We start from the raw sequence: 21,159 nt of genomic DNA, 5'->3' as shown, positions 1-21,159 counted from the left end.
GCTACCGACTGGAAGGCGACGGCTCTGGCCTCCAGGAGCAACGACTGGCGTGAGATAGAGCGGCCGGAGGCAGCGCCGCGGAAACCGGAAGCGGCACAATTTCCGGTCGAGGCAGCCATCTTGCCGTGAGACAGCAGGAGCGGAGCCACGGAATGTTGTCCTCCGTTGCTGCGTACTCAGGCGCCGGCCGAGACCTGGCCATGGAACCTCACAGCTCCGTGGGCCCTTTGCAGCTGCGCTTTTCGCCCTACGCTTTCAACGGAGGGTAAAACCCGCAGAGCCGCCGCCTTCTCTTTCTTCCTCCATATCCCTGCTTAAGCCTGTGTGCCCGGCGCTGCCCCTCCAGTCTCAGGCCTCCCTCTCCGAGGGTGCTCGGCTAGGTCTTGTTCTTCAGGGCTTCACGTTATAGGCCGGTTACTGGATCTCGATGTGGACGGCCAGCTTTACGTAGACAGCAGATAGAAATTGACACCTGACCTCCGCTCTGGAAGAGCTTTACAAATGGACCTAACGTTTCCTGTCTGTCTGAACGTGTTTCTCGAGCCAGCAGGCACGGGGCAGGTTGAGCATCTGATTTTAAAGTTGATGGTTGATTGGCCATGTGATTAGATGTAGTTGTCTAGCTAAAAGATCTAATCAAATCACCATTTTGAGTTGTTTTAAATAGCAGGTAGGATTACTTGCGCAGACTTAGTTTCATTGATCAGTGTTTATTTTTAAGGGTTGGCATAAGTTCAGGGAAAAAAATACTCAGAAGGGGGGCCTTTGAATATGTGATTCTTGCATGTTTTATGCTTTTCTTTTTTTTTTTTTAACTTACCAGCTTTGTCTTAATACTTTTCCTTGATAGCGCACTAAAAGAACTAGGGTTGTGGAAAGACACTCTCTTTAGGACTCCTAACTGCGAAGAGCTGTGTATTTAAGCATCGTTTATAGTTTGCGGGCCAAATTTTGTACTTTGAAACGTACACACCCAATTTATTAATCTGGTAATCTTTAAGGACCATCCAGTGACCAGATTAATTACTCAGGTCCTTATGGGTTTGAAATTTTAGTGTAGATTTTCAGGGTATTTGCAAAGAGATTGGAAGTCTGTGATTTTAGCCTTGTCTCACACTAAAGAGGAGTGTGGTCTTTGGTACCTACCTCTCAGCTTCTTGAACCCAGATTTCCTTATCTTCCTTAGCTAGTCATAGTTTGAGAGAAGAATCAAAAGAGAAGCATTTTGTAGATTGAAAGCAGGTATCTTTTTTATCCTCATGATGACTGACTGTTAGATGATATATACCTCAGTTTTACAAATGAACTTGGGCTCTTAGAAGTTAAATTTTGTTAGTCATAGCGCTGGTGTGAAGTTGAACCCCAGGACTTGAATCCATATCTGTGTTGCTATGAAGTTTATGAATGCTTTTATCATTGCACTTTTAAATATTTCCTGTGACAACTAATGAAGTGGTGGGATCACAAAATGAGTTATTAGACCTATTTCATGAGACAGTTGCAGATTCTGCTTGAGACTTGTAAGGTATTCGGTGTTTACCTTCTAACCTTTGTAATCCAATTACTGCTCTAAAGTTAGTGCTTATGGCTTTCTGATATTAAATTACCTTTTCTTAATCTGTGTTCTTTTCCTTTAACATTTATTGCTGGCTCTTGGGCAGCCTTTGCTTCTACAAAATAAGACTTAGTCCTGTGTCTTTCTAGTCTGACTGAATGTGGTTAAACTCCCAAGTGATTAGCCTGTGCATTTGTCACTGAGTACTTTAAGATTATGCAGTTTAACTCAGTCAACCTTTAACACAGGAACTGCTAATATCAACTTGATAATTTGTCCAAGGTCACAGAGCTGTTATGGCATGGACAGGTTTCGGGTAACTTCAGAGTCCAAGTTCTCGGTGATCATACTTACGCCAGGGGGATCATAGCTAACACTTAACTGGAGGACCAGTTATGTTTCAGGCACAGGAATAAGGCTTAACAATTTAGTCCGTTTAATGCTTGTAACACCCAAATAAAGTAGCTACTGTTGTCATCCCTGATACGTGTTTGAGGACATTGAGGCCTTGAGAAGTTAAGCAGTTGACTATCTCGTATCTTCTAAGCAGGAGAACCAGACTTTGAACCCACACAGTCTGCTTTTAGAGCTCATCCTCTCCGCCTCCACTGAACAGAGCCACAGAGGGAAAAGGTTGTTCTTTGTTGGTCCATTTTCCAAAAGATGCTTGGGTGTCTCCTGAGAGCAAGACAATTTTATAAGGACTTGGATATAAAGAAATTAAAAACATTAAGCCCCGGGACTCCCCTTGTGGTCCAGTGGTTAAGACTGCCCTTGCAAAGCATGAGACACAGGTTTGATCCCTGATGGGGAAACAGATTTCACATGCTGTGTGGCGTGATCAAAAAATAAAAAATGATAAAACCACATTAAGCCCTTCTTTCTTGAGCTCAGATATCTTGTGTTGTATCCCTGTCTACACCTCCCCCAGCAGGCAAGGCCATGGCCTTTGGCCATTTTATAGTATCAGTAATTGTTTAATGATACATATTAATCAATAATGTTTAAATTTTTGATGATGGTGATAATTTAGTGATGTTTGTGCTTAGTCGTTCAGTTGTGTCCAACTCTTTAGCAATCCCTTAGACTGTAGCCCATCAGGCTCTAACCATGGGGATTCTCCAGGCAAGAATACTGGACTGGGTTGCCATGCCCTCCAGGGGATCTTCCCAACCCAGAGATGGAACCTAGGTCTCCCGCATTGCAGGCAGATTCTTTACCAGTTGAGCCACAAGGGAAGCCAGATGTTCCTGTAGTCTTCTGCTAAGGAACCTTTGGTCTGATTTGACTTGTGTTTTTAAGGAAGTTCTTAATTTTTTTTTTTTCCCAGATGACTTGTAGCCAGGGATCCTTTCCCCTGATCGTTTCCTCTTCCACCTGAATCCTGCACTTGATTATATCTAGTAGATTTTATCTCAGTATGTGCTGTGGAGCATTCTCATATTGGGAAAGGTGTTATTAATGTCCAGAAGAATTTATTAATTTTGTTTTTCCTTCTTTCCCCCTCAGTACTGTATTGGCAATTGCTGGAGAAGATTTTTCAATTGTTGCTTCTGACACTAGATTAAGTGAAGGGTTTTCAATTCACACACGGGACAGCCCCAAATGTTACAAATTGTAAGTAAATATTTCTAAGGACATGTTTTCAGTACCTTGTGATGATTTAATGCTGCGAGAGATTCAGGTTTTAAATGATGTGTTTCATGAATTTTTAGATTGCCTGTTTGGAGCTTAGCTTGTATTTTTGTTAGAAAATTATTTTCTAATAATTCAGTATGTAGTCTTCATAATATTTGTCATATTTAGGTACCAACAGTGTTTTTGGTAACTTAAATATTCTTTACTCAGCATCTTATAAAAAATATCACATATACAACAAAGGTAGGATAATTCTGTAGTCAGTGCTCATATACTATCATTTAGGTCTTATCAGCATTGTTACTACTTTATCATATGTACTTTGGATTCTTTTTTAATCTGCACCTTTAAAAAAAAACCTAAAACATTCAATTTACCCATATCTTAAGCAGTTATATCCATGGCTCACAGTTTTAATGGGTGGCTATGTTTTTTCTAAAACATAAGAAAATAAAGTCATGTGTACTGGGGTGGGGGGAATCTGCATAAATTACTAACTAAATGTACCTTACATGTTAACAGCGGTTTGTATTTAACATTTTTGGACACAGTTGGAAATGGTGGTTACTCTTAGGTTACTACACAGACACTTCTTAATCCTGAATTCTGTCAGGAGTGGGCTGATGAGGCTCACGTCCTTTGGGTGGGCCTTGTGCTGCAGGGCGTGGCCCAGCCTACACCGCAGCCTAAAGAGCAGTAAGCTTGTCTTCATCTTCCCAGTTCCCTTTCTGTCCACGTCCATCTTTTGATACCCTTTTCTCTTCTCTGATTTGTAGCATGGTGGTGAGTTAGTTGTTAAGTCATGTCTGACTCTTGTGACCCCATGGACTGTAGCCTGCCTGGCTCCTCTGTCGGTGGGATTCTCCAGGCAAGAATACTGGAGTGGGTTGCCATTTCCTTCTCCAGGGGGGTCTTCCTGACCCAGGAATCAAACGCAGGTTTCCTGCAGGATTTACCTACTGAGCTATCAAGGAAGCCCTTGTAGCATACCCATGCAACAATTTTTGTCTTTTAAGATGTAACTTTTATAAAGTGAAAGTAGTAAATATCATGAATAAAACTTAAATAATGCTATAGATACTGTCCTTGTACGAGATTCTGCTCATCTTTGTAACGTTCTGTTTTAGCTTGTATGCCTCCTGAGTGAATACTCTCTCTCTTTTTTTTTTAATGAAATACTTCAGGTATATATAGAGAGAACAGTGTTACTTCTGTGTTGCTGTCATGCATTACAGGCACTGGGTCACACATGAATTGCTTGCATGCTCCTGATCCCATGCCCTTTGGGGCTGACCTAGAGTCTAACCTATCTCTTCCCCCACTTGTTTGAAACTTATATTTACTCTTTATTCTTTGCAGAAAAACTCTTCTTCATTTAGGTACCTGGATATTTGGCAAAAGCATTCTGAAGCTCAGATTTTGTCTTACCTTCCTGATACTATCAGCCATTCTTGGTAGTACAGGCAGTGAAGCCTTAAGGTATATTGGGGTTTGGCTCAGAGCAGTGAGGTTGGTTATAGAGAGATCAAGAAATGCTGGTGATGACCCTAGAAGTGTCAGTGGTCTCCCCAGCTGGACAAGTATGTTTTATTTCTGAAAGAAAGGGCCTCTGCTGATCATTTCTTGATGAGATGGGTTTAGGTTTCCTTATAAGTATCAAGACTTAGGAATTAACTTTTGAGGCGTCAGTTCAGTTTAGTTGCTCAGTTGTGTCCAACTCTTTGCGACCCCATGGACTGCAACATGTCAGGTCTCTCTGTCCATCACCAACTCCCAGAGCTTGCCCAAACTAATGTCCATTGAGTCGGTGATGCCATCCAACCATCTCATCTTGTCGTCCCCTTCTCTTCCTGCCTTCAGTCTTTCCCAGCATCAGGATATTTTTCACTGAGTCAGTTCTTCTTCACATCAGGTGACCAAAGTAATGGAGCTTCAGCTTCAGCATCAGTCCTTCCAGTGAATATTCAGGACTGATTTTCTTTAGGACTGACTGGTTGGATCTCCTTGCAGTCCAAGGGACTCTCAGAGTCTTATCCAACACCACAGTTCAAAAGTATCAGTTCTTTGGCGTTCAGCTTTCTTTACAGTCCAACTCACATCTGTACGTGACTACTGGAAAAACCATAGCTTTGACTAGACGGACCTTTGTCGGCAAAGATACACAAAAATTTTATTAAGTACTCTCTGGTGGGCATTTGGGTTGTATTTGTTTTGTTTTGGAGAGTCATTAAAATAATATGTATACTTACACGTGAACCTAGAGCTTATCTTTGCAAACTTGCATGAGTATATTTGTAGCAGTGGAATTTTTGAGTGAAAGTAATGTGCATTTAAGTTTTTAGTAGATGCTGTCAAACAACCTTTCTAAAGAGCTGGATCGGTGTACACTCCTTCCCAGTTTCTGAGAGTACCTGATTTTCACAACCTCACTAGCATTAAGCATTATTATTCTACTAGGCTGAAATGGTCTCTTTTTAAGATTTTAATTTATGAGTGGCATGGAGACTCTTTTATATGTTTATGGTGACTTGTGTTTCTTTTTATATGACTTTCATATAATTTAGGGGCTTCCCTAGTGGCTCAAATGCAACCCACTCCAGTATTCTTGCCTGGCAAATCCCATGGACAGAGGAGCCTGGTGGGCTGCAGTCCATGGGGTCGCTAGGAGTCAGACACGACTGAGCAACTTCACTTTCACTTTTTACTTTCATGCACTGGAGAAGGAAATGGCAACCCACTCCAGTGTTCTTGCCTGGAGAATCCCAGAGACGGTGGACTGCCGTCTCTGGGGTCACAAAGAGTCGGACACAACTGAAGTGATTTAGCAGCAGCAGCAGCTAGAGGCTCAGACAGTAAAGAATCTTCAGGAGACTGGGTTTGATCCCAGGATCAGGAAGATCCTCTGGAGAAGGGAATGGCCACCCACTCTAGTATTCTTGCCCGGAGAATTCTATGGACAGAGGAGCCTGGTGGGCGACAGTCTATGGGTTCGCAAAGAGTTGAACACAACTGAGCACTGAAAGTTTCACTTTGGTGTAAGTCACCTACCTTCCCATCACAGGGTGTCTTTTGTGTTGAGGTAGAATTGGCATTTGGGGGCTTCCCAGGTGGTGCAGCGGTAAAGAACACACTTGCCAGTGCAGGGGGTGCAAGAGATGCAGGTTTGATCCCTGGGTCAGGAAAATCCCCTACAGTAGGAAATGGCAACCTGCTTCAGTATTCTTGCTTGGAAAATTTCATGGACCGAGGAACCTGGCAGGCTACAGTCCATGGGGTTGCAAAGAGTTGGACATGACTAAGCAACTGAGCACACGCATACATAATCGACATATAACATTTTAATACTTTCAGGTATATAGCATAATGATCCCATATTTGTGTATATTACAGAATGATCACAATTAGTCTGGTTAATATCTGTCACCACACAAGTTATAACATTTTTTTTCTTGTGATGAGGACTTACAGGCTCTACTCTTAGCAACTGAAATATACAGTATGATGTTATTAACTATGCACATTATCCCCAAGAGCTATTATGCTATTAATGCATTTTGTATTTTTAGGAACTGTTTGTAGAATAAGGAAATTAAAAGTAGACTTTGGTCGTGTATATATATTTTTTAATTCATCATATTTTTATAGAAGTTTTCATTTTTTTATGCAGTCAAATCTATGAAACTTTCTGTGTGGGCATTGGGTTGTATTATATGTAAATTGGCTGCCCTCAACCTAACCTTATTTAAAAAATTCAATCATATTTGAGTTTTAAATTTAAAATTAATCAAGACATGTTTTGCCTTACTGTTAAACCAACTGTTTCCTGAAATGTGGTGTGTTTTTTTTTTAACAGAACAGACAAAACAGTCATTGGATGTAGCGGTTTTCATGGAGATTGTCTTACCCTGACCAAAATTATTGAAGCAAGACTAAAGGTAGATGCTTTTGTACATGTTTACACTGTTGAAAGCTAATAACAAAAGTTCTTTAGATTATTTTAAGCATACATACCCTGGGTTGGGAAGATCCCCTGGAGAAGGAAATGGCAACCCACTCCCGTATCCTTGCCTGGAAAATCTCATGACAGTTTAGCCTGGTGGGCTGCAGCCCATGGGGTCGCAGAGAGTCAGGCACGACTGAGCGACTAATACTAATACTAAGCATCCACCATGGCTACTGCTAGCTGGAGAAGAACTAGTTTAGCAGGTGAAACTTTAACCCACACTACAAATGACACGCTCTTGTTAATACAGCCATCATCAGAGGAGCATAATGTAAATGACGGCAAGTTCCTTTCTGTTAAAATACACGTACAATATGAAGCGAAGGATTATCTCTCCTTTTTAAGGTAGACTGGAAGGGGTTTCTTCTGAAGATAGTTTTCTCAGAAATGAAACAGATCAGTTTCTGCAGAGGAGGCGGGCTTTTAGACCGGAGCTTGGTGTGAAACACCATTAGCCAACACATCACGCTCTCCTGACAGCATGTGCTCTTAGCATGAGCAGAAGGACAAGCCAGCTGTTTGGACTAGAGGCACAGTCATTCTCAGCTGACCCCACCAGTCTTTAGTTGACAGCCAGCTGAGGAAGGAGATCTGACACAAGGTGGGTGGGAGTGGAAGAGAGCGGGTGGGGTGAGGGAGGAGGAAGAGAATAAGATAACTGACCTGCAGTGCAGTCTTAGAGGGGCTGACGCTGCCCCACCTGCGTGTCTCTGGCAGCAGGGGTGTTGAAGCAAGGGAGCTGACTTGACAGAAGCAGAGGCAGGTCTAGATGTTGATTCTGCCCTGTGTGTATTAGCAGCGTTTGCTTCAGATCATTTCAGGGAAAATAGGATAGGAGTAATTTGGGCTGCACTCATATAGATTTTTTAGTAACGACTCTCTTCTTAGTTCGTAAAGTACAGGCTTAGGGTAGGATTCTCAGTCACCGTATGTCAATACTCAGAAGTGTAGCTCTGTTTCTTAGTTATATAGCTTGGTGACGTTTTTAAATTCCTATTGATCATATTAACAGTATCAGTATTATATCTTCTTAGTTTTAATATTTAATTTTCTAGGCTATATATTGTAATATTTAGTATAGTAGTTGGTAAGTGTAGCTGGTACATGAAAAGGTTAGCAGGGTTGATGTTCTGTTTTGCCTGCTTGTGGATAGCCCTTAAGATTACGAGTAAGGTTACTGGAGTCATGTAATGAATTTAACTGACACTTACCTTTTTAAATGTGCAGGAATGATTTCATTGAGTATTTACCAGTTGTTAACATTTGTTTAAAATCTATTGATATTGAAAGCTGTAGTGACATATATTGACATTTATATGATTCCGAATGCAGTTTGTAAAAGGCATTTAGAGGACAAAAATAAACCTGACATGGAAAGTAGTATTTTGTTAATAAAATTGCAAAAAGGTACAGTGAGTTCAACTCAGTGCACAGTACTTGAAAATTCTTTCACATACTGTTATGTAAATGGTGAGGTGAATAAATATTGGCGCTTGGTTTTGAAGTGAAATGAAGAATTTTCTTTATACTCTTGTCATTGTTAGATTTTATAGCAGTTCTTAGGTTTCTCTTTAGAGATATTGGCTGTGGCTGACAAATCGGTTAACTTACATTTACTTTATTGGATAATTTAGAATTGTCAGGACGTAGTAAATCTTGGATCAGAAATCACCGTGTCAGGTGCCGTTTTGGATACTCCGTTCTTCGTGGTAGATGCTCTAAGGATTAAGACCCTGCCCTCTGCTGGGTTCATACAAAGTAGAGCTGCCCCCGTCTCTCACAGATACCCTCTCTGAAAAGAGAGAGGCTTGTCTGAGTCTAATCAGGAGTCAGCCATTTGGTTTCTGTGGCAACTGTTTAATCTGCCCTAAACCAGGACTGGAAAAGGTCAGTTTTCTTTCCAATCCCAAAGAAAGGCAATGCCAAAGAATGCTCAAACTACCGCACAATTGCACTCATCTCACACGCTAGTAAAGTCATGCTCAAAATTCTCCAAGCCAGGCTTCAGTGATATGTGAACGGTAAACTTCCAGATGTTCAAGCTGATTTTAGAAAAGGCAGAGGAACCAGAGATCAAATTGCCAACATCTACATGATCATCGAAAAAGCAAGAGAGTTCCAGAAAAGCATCTATTTCTGCTTTATTGACTATGCCAAAGCCTTTGACTGTGTGGATAGCAATAAACGGTGGAAAATTCTGAAGGAGATGGGAATACCAGACCACCTGACCTGCCTCTTGAGAAACCTGTATGCAGGTCAGGAAGTAACAGTTAGAACTGGACATGGAACAACAGACTGGTTCCAAATAGGAAAAGGAGTACGTCAAGGCTGTATATTGTCACCCTGCTTATTTAACTTATATGCAGAGTACATCATGAGAAACGCTGGGCTGGAAGAAGCACAAGCTGGAGTCAAGATTGCTGGGAGAAATATCAATAACCTCAGATACGCAGATGACACCACCCTTATGGCAGAAAGTGAAGAACTAAACAGCCTCTTGATGAAAGTGAAAGAGGAGAGTGAAAAAGTTGGCTTAAAGCTCAATATTCAGAAAACTAAGATCATGGCATCCAATCCCATCACTTCATGGCAGATAGATGGGGAAATAGTGGCTGACTTATTTTTTTGAACTCCAAAATCACTGCAGATGGTGATTGCAGCCATTAGATTAAAAGACGCTTACTCCTTGGTAGGAAAGTTATGACCAACCTAGACAGCATATTAAAAAGCAGAGACATTACTTTGTCAACAAAGATCTGTCTAGTCAAGGCTATGGTTTTTCCAATAGTCGTGTGGATGTGAGAGTTGGACTATAAAGAAAGGTGAGCACCGAAGGATTGATGCTTTTGAACTGTGGTATTGGAGAAGACTCTTGAGAGTCCCTTCGACTGCAAGGAGATCCAACCAGTCTATCCTAAAGATCAGTCCTAGGTGTTCATTGGAAGGACTGATGTTGAAGCTGAAACTCCAATACATTGGCCACCTGATGCAAAGAGCTGACTCATTTGAAAAGACCTTCATGCTGGGAAAGATTGAGGGCAGGAGGAAAAGGGGACAACAGAGGATGAGATGGTTGCATGGCATCACCGACTCAGTGAACATGGGTTTGGGTGGATTCCGGGAATTGGTGATGGACAGGGAGGCCTGGCGTGCTGCAGTTTATGGGGTTACAAAGAGTCGGACACAACTGAGCGACTGGACTGAACTGTGCAAAAACAGACACTAACAATATCTCATGAATGAACAAGACTGTGTTCCCTTGAAACTTGACTGAAACAAGTGGTGGGCTGGATTTGGCCCATGGGCTTTATTTCCCTGACCACTATCAGTTTGCAGAGTGGAGAGCTGAGTTTGGAATATCCTCTCCAGGTTGCCTCATGTGATCTGTTTGTGTGTATTTGCTCTTGAGTTAAGAGGGCCTGAGATGAGGCTGGCATGGAAAGGAGCCTCCAAACTGGAGAGCTGAGGGCAACTTGGCGTTCTCTCCCTGAGAAATGTCTGTAGCCCCCACAACGATAGGACATAATAAAATACTATTTTGTTTTGTATTACTGTGGTGTTTAATCATGAAAGGAACAGGCGTCCTTTCCCATTTCACCAGGAAATGCTTTCATTCTTTTCCATTTGCTGTTCATTGTTCTAGTCTTTAGTATATTCTGCCTCTACATGCCTGTTGGTTTTGTTAATAATTGCAGATGTACAAGCATTCCAACAATAAGGCCATGACCACTGGGGCAATCGCTGCGATGCTGTCCACAATCCTGTACTCCAGGCGCTTCTTCCCCTACTATGTGTACAACATCATCGGGGGGCTTGATGAAGAAGGTAGGGTGTTCCCTTTGTGGGTGATGGAGTGGGTAGCATTTCTTACGTGTGTTTCCATCCAGAGCTGATAAAATCTGGATACCATCTTGCCCAGCAACTTTATTTTCTCGTAATTAAGGCAGTGAAGAAATGGAAGCTAAAAAGGAAAGTAAAGGATTATCCAGCGAGACACAGCAAGTCGTGTGTTAAATAAATGTTGGGCATTCAGTTCTTTTACAGGTATTTTCTCAAGACCTTGCATGAGTTCAGTAGTAGATATTTAGCATTTTAATCTCAGAAAGAAACTTGGAGAAGCTTGACCTAAATATAATTTTAAGAAATGACACTTCAGTAACAAGCATATTTGATTTCAAAACATTGTTTTGAAAGTAATTTGTAAAAGAAATGCTTTTCCACCAGTGTTCTTGGATCATTTTTGAAACACCTCTTTAAATTTCTGTCAGAGTTGGACCAGGAGGGCCAGGGAAAATCAGCGTTGTTACTTGCCATTTTCATGCTCATTTTGATCTAAAGCTGTGTTACCCAGAAAAGGCAACAGTGTTTTTCACCAGATCTGATTTGAGTGAACTTTTAGTTGCTTCTAAAAATCAAATACAGTCTCCCAGGACAGATCTGTGTCCTGGGAGTAGTTTAGAGTAGTCCATTGTGAAAAGGGCTTTCCTGGTGGCTCAGATGGTAAAGAATCCGCCTACTATGTGGGAGACCTAGATTCGATCCCTGGGTTGGGAAGATCCCCTGGAGGAGGGCATGGCAACCCACTCCAGTGTTCTTGCCTGGAGAGTCCCATGGACAGAGGAGCCTGGTGGGCCACAGTCCACAGGGTTGCAAAGAGTCAGACACGACTGAAAGACTAAGCACAAGCACAGAGATTGTGAAAAGAAGGGACAGAAATGTCTGTGGAGAGTATGGTTGAAATATCTATGTCTTTCTTTTTATAAAAAAATTTTATTTGTATTTGGTTGTGCCAGGCCCTTTTTGCTGTGCAGGCTTTTCTGTAGTTGCAGTGAGTGGAGCCTGCTCTGCGCTGTGGTGCACAGGCTTCTCATCGCAGTGGGTTCTCTTATTGCGGAGCGCCGGCTCTAGGGTGTGCGGGCTTCGGGAGTTGCGGCTCCCAGGCTCTGAAGCACAGGCTCAGTAGCTTTGGGCACGTGAGCTTAGTTACTCTGGGATGTGTGGAATCTTCCCGGATCAGGGGTTGAACCCACGCGTTGGCAGGCGGATTCTTTACCATTGAGCCACCAGGGAAACCCAAGTCTGTCTTTCTTAGAGGGAAGGTTTCTGGGTCAGAAGGAGTCAGGTTCTTTTCATGTTCTCTCTCTAGTTTTTACTCCTGTCCATCCCCGTTCACAGGTGTTTTTCTTTGTTCTCCCTTTCTCTCTCAACCCCACCCCTTATGTGACATATGAGAGTGTTAGGATCACTTTAGGTTGACACAGCGTTTTTAGGCTTTCATACGTAAAAACAGAGAAAATATAAAGCATAGAAATGGTGAATAGAAATTAGTTACCCTTAACCTGAGTGATTCTAGCCGCAGGTTAGCTTGCCTAACACCCAGCATGCTTCTGGTGCCTTTTTTTTTTTTTTGACTGATTTTTAGTCAAAGGATAATTGCTTTACAGCATTGCATTGGTTTCTACCAAACATCAACATTTACCCATTACCCTCCCATTTGAACATCCCTCCCACCCTTCTAGGCTGTTGCTGAGCCTGGGTTTGAGTTCCCTGCGTCATACAGCAAATTCCCATTAGCTGTCTATTTTACGTATGGTAATGTGTGTTTCTGTTACTCTCCCTGAACATGCACGATCTCCTCTGGAGCCTTTTTTAACTTCAGTTATGTCTGACTTGAATGTCAGGCTAATAAATTCAGATTTTACCAACATGAATAATAGCTGCTATTGAATTTCAGCAGGCCAGACAGTGTCTTGGAAGTTTTCAGTGTCACTGATTTGAGAAACCTCGTGTATACTGACTGGCAGAGCTCAGGTTTGGATCTGTTTGACTTCAGAGCCCTAGGCTTTGATTTCCACGTGCCAACATTCTAGCTTGCTTTGGTGGTATTCTCAGGCTTTTCTAACCTTTTTCTTTCTCCTAGTCTTGTCTGGTTTAATTTGATCTTTATTCCTAAGAGGAATTTCTATGTGTAGTGAAATAGTCCTTTGCCTTCTTTTCCTGTTTCCCAGGACAGTCTTGAGCGCTTTCACTCCCATCCTTTCCTCTTTCTTGGTTTATTTCCTTGTTTAGTGGAGTGCGTTGATAGAGAAATTTCTGAAGAAAGGTATCAGGAGACCTTTTTGAGTCTCTGCTTTTAGAGTCTTTTCTCCATCCTACTGTTTTTTGCTATTAGGGTTAGGGTTGTCTAGCTGTTAGGGGTTTTTTTTGTTCTGCTCTGAAGATTTTCTCAACTTCAGTGCCTCATTCTTCACTGAACTCTCTCTGTTTCCTCCATCATTAATTTCCAAGAGCTTTTTCTTACTTTCTAGCTCCTTTATTTTTTTTGAGTATGCTGTTACTGCTAGATTTTGGGGGTACTTCCTTTGAAAGGTTCTCTGCATTTTATCAGATTGCTTTTTTGGTCTTGTTTATTTTGGCTGTGGTCTTCTATGTTGGAGGCTTCCTTCAAATTTCTTTTGATTTTGGCTGTCCATTTGTAATGAAGAGTGATAATCAAAATTTGGTCATAAAAGCATTTGGTGGAGTGGCTCATCAGCTCTCCATTTAACACTTCTGTTCTTGAATTTACTCTGTCTGTGCCTAAGCCTTGTGCTCCCAAGTCCAGAGCCTCTGTTGAGTCTTGAGATTGTTTCCTGTCTTTTGTGTTGGAGGTGGGCTGTGTTCCTGATGGAGACCCTCAGGACGCTGGGCGACAGCTGACTGAGCACAGCCGGCAGCTGCTGCTTGACTTCTGCGCCTTCACTTCTCCAGTTGCGATCATGACCCCTTTAAAAGAATCTTCCCCCAAGTTAACGAAGACTTTGGTTTTTCTATAATGAAAACAATAATGCTTATAGAAGTAGTCAAATAGTATTGGAAGATACAAAGATAAAAGTGGGAATCCCCAAAGCCTGCGCCTAGAGGTAATCACTGTTAAACGTCTTGGTATGCATGTATGCCTGTGCACTGTGTACGTAGGCTGCAGTTCGCATGTTTCTCCTTGACTGTACCGTGGATGTATTATCATGGGGTAGATTTGTGCTGGTGGATAAAGACGTGGGTGATGATTTTATGGCCAACCCGTGGGGTAGAGCTGCATCAGAATTTCCCCGCTAATCCTCTGAGAGTCATTTACATTGTTTCCAGTTTCCTTAATAGAAACAATACTATGCCTCCCCTTACCTGAACTTTTGTGTACTTCTCCTATTCTTATCTCCCTGGAAAATATTCTTGGAAGTTGAGTTTCTAGGTCAGAGAATATCTGTGTTTTCCGTTCTGCTGATACCACATGCTTGCCCATCAGAAAGGGTCCTGCACTCACCAGCAGCGGTGAGAGTACCATTTTTATCTTTTTGTTTTGGGGTTTTGTTGTTTTGCTTTGACGTTCTAACCAGTATCAGAATTTTAACACATTTTGAAGGCCTTGCCTAGTAAATATGTTGTTATAATTTATACATATGCTTTGTTTTTATTGAGTTTGGGTGTCTTCATGTTTATTGCCCTTTTCATTTCTCGTTTGGAGACTGACCCATGTGCTAGTCATTGCTTGTTCTTTATGCACAGGTGAGTCTTTTTCTTGCTGATTTGTCACGGCTGTTTTCAGCTTACGTCACAAATGTTTCTTGCTTCTTCTAAGGGGTCTTGGAAGCCGTGGTCTTGGACATATTCTACTCTTTTCGTTTTCCTCAAAGCTGTTGTGTGTGGTTTTCTGAGGTTGGCTTCCCTTGGGTAAATCTTTTTACATATATATAATTTTATTTATGTTTATATGTAGTTTCGGCTCTGCTGGGTCCTTGCTGCTGTGTGGGCTCGTCTCTGGTTGTGGCGAGTGCAGGCTGCCCTTTGTTGCGGTGCTCAGCCTTCTCATTGCGGTGGCTTCTCTTGCGTGGAGCACAGGCCCCGGGGTACATGGGCTCCTGGGCTCTATGGCACAGGTTCAGTAGTTGTGGCCCTCGGGCCTGGTTGCTCCACAGCATATGGGATCCTCCCGGCCCAGAGGTCAAACCTGTGTCTCCTTCATTGGCAGGTGGATTCTTTACACTGAGCCACCTAGGAAGCCCCCTACCCTTGGGTAAATTTCTGGGGCCTTGTTTTACTTGTGGCCTGTTGGCCTCATGAAAGATAACACGAGGTTTGGTTTTATCCTTTGTCTTTTTATCCTTTATCCTTTGATTTTGTCCTTCATAGCCCTTTGCTTATGTGTCGAAGTTGGTGAGCTTGCTTGCTGCAATCTGGGTTCTTGTTCCAAGCTTACGTCTAGCAAAACACTTCTTTTCTCAGATGCTGCCTTCTTGGTGGGGTTGTTAGGCTTAGGGGTATGTCTGTGTAATTCTGCAGAATTCTGCATGAATCTATTAGTTTTTAAGTCATGCTTTATAAATGACTCATGAGTTCTCACACTCAGAACACAGTTGTTTTTAAAAGTTCTTTTAAAAATTACAGTGACACATGTTCTTTGTAATAAAGTCAATACCAAAGCTTATAAAGTGATTCCCTTTCCTCATCTGTAATCCCACAAAGATGAATAAGTACAGTTCATTAATCTTTCTGTACATTTCTGTGTGCCTGTATAAATGTGTGTGCTGTTTACTTAATGCCTTTAAATGAAAATGAAACTGTGCCACACACACTGCAGAGCTCCTCTGTGACACGTCCTGTGGATATGTCCCAGCTTCTTCCTAGGCTGACGTTGCTGTGTGGACATAACAGTTTCTGCTAATGGATTTTAGGTTGCTTGTAAGTTTTTGCTCTTTCAGAGATAAATAAATGATCCTGTACATACTGCTTTGTGTGTTTATATAAGCATTATTTGTAGGTAAATTTTAATTCTGTAAGTGAAATTATTGCTGGATCATAGGGTATGTACTTTTATAGTTCAGTGGATTCTGACTCCAGTGGCATGACAGTTTATACTTACTTCAGGAGAGCCTGAGAACCCATTTACCTACCCCCCGACAGGTCTCTGTAACTGTCATGATAAGAATCTCTGTACTCAGATTCTGGTTTTTCTTATCCCCCCAAAAATACTAGTGTTTCATACTGCTAGTATAAGGCAAGTGATTACATTTTAGGCAAATCTAGCCTTTTACATGTGACACTTGTGTTGTTCTGGAATTTCTTCTTTATTAAATTGATTTTTTTAATGGTACTGATGGTAAAGAGTGTGCTTACCATTAATCTAAAAACACATAATAAGTTTTTTGTGCTTCTGCTTATATTTAGCACTAGGAGAAATTTTAAATGCGTTTCCTCACTGCAGTTGCACCAGTTAGTTTTCTAGGAATGTTGTGAGGAGTTTGGTGCAGAACTTAGAGCAGCTGTGACTGCTAGCACGCCTTGGGCACAGGGAGCCCCATTGCGGTAGTCGGTGACAGCAGCTTGAAGAGTATGAAGCTCCTTGTGGCAAATGCTGTTGTGGACAGGAGTGGGCAGGAGGGCCTCCAGTTGTGTTCTGAGGGGAGGGGAGGAGCAGACCGCACTTCTTAAATTTTAGCCAAGTTGATAGTCCATATTGTGTCATACTTTGATTGGGTTTATTTTACCATAATTTGGGAATGTTGTCAGGACTCACTTTTACGGAGACTTTTCTTCTCTAAGGAAAGGGAGCCGTGTACAGCTTTGACCCGGTAGGGTCCTACCAGAGAGACTCGTTCAAGGCTGGAGGCTCAGCCAGTGCCATGCTGCAGCCCCTGCTTGACAACCAGGTAAGGAGACTGCATCCAGGAGGTGATAGGTGAACCCAAAGTGCCTTCCTTTGCCTTCTCTTCGTTAGCTAGGGGAGCCGAGAAATCAAGGCTTTTGTAATTTACTGCTGAGCTCTCTTGGCTGATTGGCCTCGCCCACCTTCTTGTCTGTTCTGCTGGTTCCCCTGTGGCCACTCACTTCCACGGCTCCAGCTTCTTCCTTGTTCTCGTGACTTCGGGGTGCTTGTGTCTATAGTGGTTAGCCCATGTTTTCACTTCTCCTTTTGCCATTTTTATGTGGAGATCATGAAAATGCATTTCTCCCCCAGTCTCTCCATTTCTGTCACCTCATTTTGTATTCTAACTTCCATGTATATTTTTAATTGTTCCCCTTTTCGGTTACTGCTGGCTGCATTCAGTTTCAGCACATTCTGTAACCATGCTTGGCTTTCATGTGTCTAGCCCTCTACTGTGCGCTTCTCAGGAGTGGGGACGTTGTCTTAGTGGATGCTTGTCAGGTGTCAGGTGGGTAATTCGGCCAGGTCTAGAAACATTTCACTTGGGGGACATTTTAAGTTTGTGTGATGTATTCATTTTGACTCCTGAGACCTGTGAAAGCTTTGGGGGAGACTGGACCTCCTTTGCATGATCACAAGATGCCTCATCCAAGTCTCCTGTCCCACTAGGTTGGTTTTAAGAACATGCAGAATGTGGAGCATGTCCCACTGTCCTTGGACAGGGCCATGCGGCTTGTGAAAGATGTCTTCATTTCTGCTGCTGAGAGAGATGTGTACACCGGGGATGCACTCAAGGTCTGCATCGTGACCAAGGAGGGCATCAGGGAGGAGACTGTTCCTCTGCGGAAGGACTGACTTCTGCGCGCTTGTCACCGATCAGCTCAAAACTGGCCAAGTTTGTACCTTGAAACTGTTGAAGTAACTTGTTTTATTAAAAAATAAAACCCCAAGCACTTATTTTGTTATAACTTGTCTTCTTCCAGGACAGAACTAGAACATAGAATTTCTTTTTCCTTTCATTTTCTTCATTCTTGTATTTTTTTGTCATCCAAAGCTAAGCGGACTCTTTTGGTCAGTTTATCATCTTACGATAGTCAGCCCGTCTTACAAAAAACATGTTTAGAATGTGTTTAGTCCACCTAGCTTGCCACTAGAAAGCAATGGCAACCCACTCCAGTACCCTTGCCTGGAGAATCCCATGGGAGGAGCCTGGTGGGCTACAGTCCATGGGGTCGCTTAGAGTCAGACACGACAGCGGCTTCACCTTCACTTTTCTCTTTCATGAATTGGAGAAGGAAATGGCAACCCACTCCAGTGTTCTTGCCTGGAGAATCCCAGGGATGGGGGAGGCTGGTAGGCTGCCGTCTGTGGGGTCGCACAGAGTCGGAAAGACTGAAGTGACGCAGCAGCAGCCTAGCTTGCCTTGATGGACAGATTACCTTTAACTGTCTCAGTTTCATTGAGATGTTAGTTAATATAAGTAGAGTATGCTAAGATCTATCATCCCTGGAATGGCTGTTTTGGAGGAAAATCTTCAAGTCAACCAAAACAGAAGAAAATTGTAAAAGCAAATAGCCCTTTATATGGACTTTCGCCAGCAATCTGTAATAATTGTTATAAACAATTAAGAAATGTTAAAATTGAGAGCTAAACTTGGATAGAGCTAAAGGTTTTGCTTTAGAACTATTAAGTACATTTTAACTCTATTACATATAATGTTGGAGTAATTTTTTTGATGTTAAACAAATTATTTATTATGGTAGAGGGTGTGATTTGCTTTCTGGGCTAAGAAAAATGGAATTTTACTGTTGACTTTCCGTTAATTTAAATGATCGAAAACCCCTAGTGGATGCATATTTGAAATTTTGTTCAAGAAACACTTGTTGAATCTCATCCTCAGCAGCAGAGTGCATTGGTGCCATCTCATTCGTTTCTCTCACATCACAACTGAAAACCAGACGCTCCCATTCAAAATGTATTTGTCATCTTTATTATATCAGTTATTCAGAGAAGCAGAAGAATTAGAATATGGATTTATTATTAGTAACTGGCTCACATGGTACTGGAGGCTGAGAAGTTCCCATTACCCATTGTCTGCAGCCTCAAGACCCAGGGGATGTGGGTATGAATTCCAGTCCAAGTCTAAAGGCCTGAGACCAGGAGAATTGATGGGTGTGAGACCCTGTCCCCAAGGACAAGAGAAGACTGTGGTCCCAGCTCAACATGAAGAGAAAACTAGTGGGTGATGCCCACCCAAATTGGGGATGGCAACCTTTTACTCATCCAATTCAAATGCTAATCTCATCCAGAAACCCTCACAGACACCCAGAAATAATACTTAGCAAGATATCTGGGACTCCTGTCATCAGCCAAGTTGACATAAAATTAGCCATTAAAATTGTCAGCTATAGGTATATTTTATTTTTTGTTTCAAAGGATTTTCTGTTGATTTGAGATGTAATTTTTCACTACTTACATAAATTTGTGCCTAAACTTTTCTAATAGAAAACCTCCCAAGGTTTCTAGGACCATTTTCCCCCAACCATCAGGTGCAAAGTCTTTTAGCCTAATATTCCTCTAGACTAAACGTGGTTTCCCTGAAGGCCTTGTCCAGAATGTGCTAGATGTGAAACCTAGAGCTACCTCTGACTCCAGTTGTTTGAGTGGCTTTTATATTTTATTCAGTTACACGTGCTCACCTGAAAAAGGCAGCCTTTTAGCCTTTAAAAGATTGGAGGAGTAACTTGCTTTTACAGTTAGCCAGACTCTTAAGATTCCAGTGCCAGGTGACCCTAGTAAAGAACACACCTGCCAGTGCCGGAGACATAAGTGGTGCGGATTCAACCCCTGGGTCGGGAAGATCCCTGGAGGAGGAAACAGCAACCCACTCCAGTATTCTTGGCTGGAGAATCCCATGGACAGAGGAGCCTGGTGGGCTACAGTCCATGGGGTTGCAAAGAGTCAGACACAACAGTAATTTAGCATGCATGCAAGATTCCAGTGAGAAAGCTCAGTTATGTTGAGACTTGACTTTATCGATGAGTTACATTCCTGCCTGCAGCACAGAATTGAAAGAATCTGATAATATTAGAAATTGTTGGGGGGAAACAGCACTTACTCTGGAGGCATCGGCCATGGCTTGATTTACATACACTGAATTGGAATGTTGCGTACACGTTTATTTTTTCTTTGATTGTCAGAGCAGAGATGCTTTTTTGCAGTCTGCTCAACGGGGTTGCCCAGTGGGGTGACGCTGACTAAGCTGAACCTGTGACGAGCAGGGGCCACATTTCCTGCTGTAATTGTGAAGGCAGCAGGCTGAGACAGTGACCATGCAAGCCTACGTGTGAGGAATATGAATTACTTGGAGGAAAATGGTCTTTATTTCTAAAATGTCTCCGTCATTTCCCTGAAGGGTTTTCCAGCTGTTTTTCTGTACCTGTTATTTAGGAGAACTCTTCTGACTCCAGGATTCCCCATTCCCTCTGTGAGTTTCAAGATGTGGCTAATGCTTCCATATATTGGAGCTGACTCACTGGAAAAGACCTTGATGCTGGGAAAGATTGAGGGCAGGAGGAGAAAGGGGCAACGAGATGGTTGGATGGAATCTTCGACTCACTGCATGAGTTTGAGCAAACTCAGATAGTGAAGGACAGGGAAGCCTGGTGTGCTGTAGTCCATGGGATCCCAAAGAGTTGGATGTGACTCAGCAACTGATCAACAACAACATATTAGAATTACATAGAGCACTTGTTAATAATTAATTCCTGAGCCCACCCTAGACATACTGGCCTAGTTTTTGGACTGGGACGTGAAAATATGCGTTAGAAAACTTACCCAGGTGACACATAACACAGTTTGAAAACCCAGGAATTGAACCTGGGTCTCCTGCATTGCAGGCAGATTTTTTACCAACTGAGCTACAAGGGAAGCCCTAGGAGACTTTTAATGAGGGACTGTCTAGAGGTTTGACCTTGTGCAGTTAAGAGGGGCTAGTTAGATGACCCGTGAGTGTTTGGTGCTGGAGCCTGAAGTCCGAGTGCAGCAAATGCTCCTGGGAAGTAACAATGGGTGTAAAGGGAACTCAGCCAGATTGGAAGCTACAAACGGCTGTGAGGGCATTCCTACCAGCCTCACCACCTCCAGATCTCTCTTAAGTGATGGCTGCAAGGGGCTGAGTTCCCTACACCCAGCACAGCAGCTAGGAGCAGCTGGAGAGGGTCTGGCAGAGCTGAAGGCACCACCACGTCCATCAAAGGGGCACAGAAGGAAGACAGCACTGCC

At 42.5% G+C, this 21,159-nt stretch overlaps 1 protein-coding gene across 2 annotated transcripts; it reads left to right on the top strand.

Moving 5' to 3' along the window:
• Positions 1-95: 95 nt before the first annotated feature.
• On the top strand, positions 96-17,832 carry PSMB1 (proteasome subunit beta 1). 2 transcript variants are annotated; one of them, XM_027552122.1, is made up of 6 exons: positions 96-265; positions 3,065-3,172; positions 7,047-7,128; positions 10,892-11,021; positions 16,773-16,879; positions 17,545-17,832. In XM_027552122.1, exons 1-6 carry the CDS (start codon positions 153-155, stop codon positions 17,728-17,730), a joined length of 726 nt encoding a protein of 241 aa, XP_027407923.1. In that variant the 5' UTR covers positions 96-152; the 3' UTR covers positions 17,731-17,832. The 2 variants fall into 2 exon arrangements, with proteins under 2 accessions (XP_027407923.1, XP_027407924.1); XM_027552123.1 differs by lacking the exon at positions 3,065-3,172 and having other exon boundaries at positions 101-265.
• Positions 17,833-21,159: the final 3,327 nt, after the last annotated feature.

This window comes from Bos indicus x Bos taurus, chromosome 9 (assembly GCF_003369695.1).
Source record: "Bos indicus x Bos taurus breed Angus x Brahman F1 hybrid chromosome 9, Bos_hybrid_MaternalHap_v2.0, whole genome shotgun sequence".
Classification (NCBI taxonomy): domain Eukaryota; kingdom Metazoa; phylum Chordata; class Mammalia; order Artiodactyla; family Bovidae; genus Bos; species Bos indicus x Bos taurus.
The sequence above is the reverse complement of the archived record's forward strand: the minus strand, read 5'-3'. Positions and strand labels throughout refer to the sequence as shown.

Bases quoted from the DNA above. Each gene is read 5' to 3' on its own strand.
- PSMB1 (XM_027552122.1), top strand. From the start codon at position 153: ATGTTGTCCTCCGTTGCTGCGTACTCAGGCGCCGGCCGAGACCTGGCC. The intron at 7,129-10,891 runs GTAGATGCTTTT...TAATAATTGCAG, and splicing joins TTATTGAAGCAAGACTAAAG to ATGTACAAGCATTCCAACAA. The intron at 11,022-16,772 runs GTAGGGTGTTCC...TTCTTCTCTAAG, and splicing joins CGGGGGGCTTGATGAAGAAG to GAAAGGGAGCCGTGTACAGC.